The 2,682-nt window shown below is 31.5% G+C and overlaps 1 protein-coding gene across 1 annotated transcript in view; it reads left to right on the forward strand.

Annotated features, from left to right (window-relative positions):
• Positions 1 to 2,554, forward strand: part of LOC106460319 (ras GTPase-activating protein gap-2-like) — a 30,703-nt gene extending 28,149 nt beyond the window's left edge. Inside the window, exons 17-18 of the mRNA XM_022387015.1 lie at positions 1,547 to 1,817; positions 2,490 to 2,554. Of these exons, the coding sequence (XP_022242723.1) occupies positions 1,547 to 1,817; positions 2,490 to 2,554 (336 nt within the window). The remainder of the gene's footprint in view (positions 1 to 1,546; positions 1,818 to 2,489) is intronic.
• Positions 2,555 to 2,682: the final 128 nt, after the last annotated feature.

Consider the following 2,682-nt stretch of genomic DNA (forward strand, 5'->3'; position numbering starts at 1 on the left):
ATTAAAACAATTTTGGAGCTTTATCACATCATTGCATTCCATGTCACCCTGTCCAGTCATGCTTTAGCTGACAGTCACACATCTTGACAGTAGCCTTGCGGTATAGTTTTAATTGCAAAATTCTACACCATAAGGCTTTCATGTCTAAGGTAGTAGTACTCCACACTGATGGTTTCAATAATATATCTAGTGTATGAGGACGATGGTTCCCTAGTGCTAATTTCAAAGGTCTGATCACACAGAAATCCATAGGCAATGCATCTGGTGATTTAACTGGTATTTTTAATATCAAATAGCATGAATTCCATTTCATTCTCCAACTGATTGAGATATACAACAGTTGAATAGGGGGTATGATTGATATCTCTGTAAACTTATACCCCGTTGGCCTTCATAAGAGTTCTTTCTTAGTTATGCTATGTACCACTGCTTGGGGTAAATGGATTTTTTTTTACCACTGACCTTTGGGTTCTGAATTCTCACCTGTTACAAGATGTTATAATTTGCTTACCATGTCTGAGGTACGAATTGTTGCAGGTTTTTTTCTGGATGGTCTTGGTGCCCCAAGTTGATCCATATTCCTTTCTTGAACAATGCTTTTAAGTACAAGAGATATCCCTATCTTGGAAGTTTTAAATCATCAATCTGAACATCTTTGTGATCTGATGTGTATCAGCTGTGGTTGTCACATGATTGCTGATGTGGTATTTACAGGTTAACTGATTTTCAAAGACTTTTTGGTAGGTCTACTTTGTAATGAGAGGATCAAGTTTTAATCTAAGAAAAAATATTGAGAATGGACATGATATGTAACTCAAAATAAATAATGGTGTGCATACTTGCAGAGTACACTGGACAGTCACCTTCTACTGGACTTGTGAATCAATTAACTTCCCAGATGTCTTCCTGTCAAGCGACTCACTTAAAAAACCTGTTAAAACTGTATGAATCCAATGATTCTTACTTAACAGGAAATGTTGGATTAAATCTTAGTGACTGGCACCACCCATGTAACTGGTTATTCCCGTTTAACACAGGGAAGACCATAACTTTAGATACCATGTGCTTTATTACTGATGAACACCGCTGTCATTGATATTATAGCACAATGTGCAGCATTACAGCAATATTTATATGGGAAGCACAGGTATTATTTCTAGAGAACAACAAAGATAGCTAGAACAAAACCAACTTAACAATTTTCTGGACCATGTATTTGTGTGAAAACTGCATAGAATAAGATTAAACAAAAACTTTTGCACATTCAAAATTGTTTCAATTTAATGTGCTCAACCCTCTGTACATATACAGATTCGGTAATTATCTTAAAAAGTACCAATTTCTGTTTCAGAGGTTGGTTTTGCAAATGATAATTGCTACATTTTAACTTATTTGTGTTACTTATAATTTATAACACAGAATTCATAATTCCTGTATCAGAAGAGAAAGTTGCAGAAAGTGGATTTAGGATGGAATGCACTCAGGATGCAAAGAGAGCAAGAAATTTCAATTATGAATTACATATATATATATATATTGCTTTCAGATATCAACTTTAGGGTCTTCAGGTTACCAGTCGGTAGGAAATGACCATTCCCCGGATCTGTCTCATATACGAATGACCTTTTCTTCTGAGGGCCAATATAACTTACAACCTCCCTTGGCTTTTAAGAATCCATTGTATTGTCTAGATCGTTCTAGCTCAAGTAGTAGTAGCAGTGAAAGTGACTTCTGTGATAAATCTGGGAGAGAGAAGCATTATGGTAGCAAAGATGATGCAACATGTAATTCTCATAGTTTGCTTTATCCCAAAAATGGTAAGTATTTTAGGTTTTATAATAATTGTAGTTGTCACTGAAATTTGAAATACCCTTGGATTGTTCACAGACTAACTTTTAATACACAAATTATTAATGTAATGAATTTTATGTTGCATTCCTTATTAAGTTGAACCTCAAATAAAACTATAGATTGAAATGAGACAAAAAAGTTACAAAGTAAAATTGTAACAAAACATTAAATAATGTTTTTTTATCTTATAAAAATGTATAACCATTCAATCAATAGAAAAAAGTTTATAATTTCATGTAGTTTTCATAATATGAAACTCAAGAAAGTTTATAAAATGAAATGGTTTAAAGAACTTTAGTAAGATTGAATTCTGGTTTAGACATGTTAACTGGATATTCTTTTCTGACATTAACATTTTTAAAAGGAATATTTTTTGACACATGTAAGTTAAAGTTTGAACTTTACAATTATAATTCACCAATACAGAAAACAACTGGATTTATGTAAAGGGATAACTGAAAAGCTCAAACAAAATGATATGTTAACTATAAAACAAACCTATTAGATTATTCTGAAATGATAATATGACAAAAATTAAAATGAAGAAAAAGAGTACAAATAATGAAATTTTGAAAGATTTGATGTAGCTTTTGATGTGTGATATTGTTAGAATGTTAATTTCTCTACCAATTTTAAAGGAATTCCTATAGTGAAATACTCCAAAGATGAAATCATTAAACCATTAAGTTTTACAATATGTTAGTTATATGTATTTCCTTTACCTCTTCTAACATATTAACAGAAATAGTGAAATATTTCAACATTTAAACATGTATATGAAAGTGAACAGTATTACTTATGTTACAATATAACACGTTTTCACTTCTATCT

This window comes from Limulus polyphemus, unplaced genomic scaffold (genome assembly GCF_000517525.1).
Source record: "Limulus polyphemus unplaced genomic scaffold, Limulus_polyphemus-2.1.2 Scaffold751, whole genome shotgun sequence".
Lineage (NCBI taxonomy): Eukaryota > Metazoa > Arthropoda > Merostomata > Xiphosura > Limulidae > Limulus > Limulus polyphemus.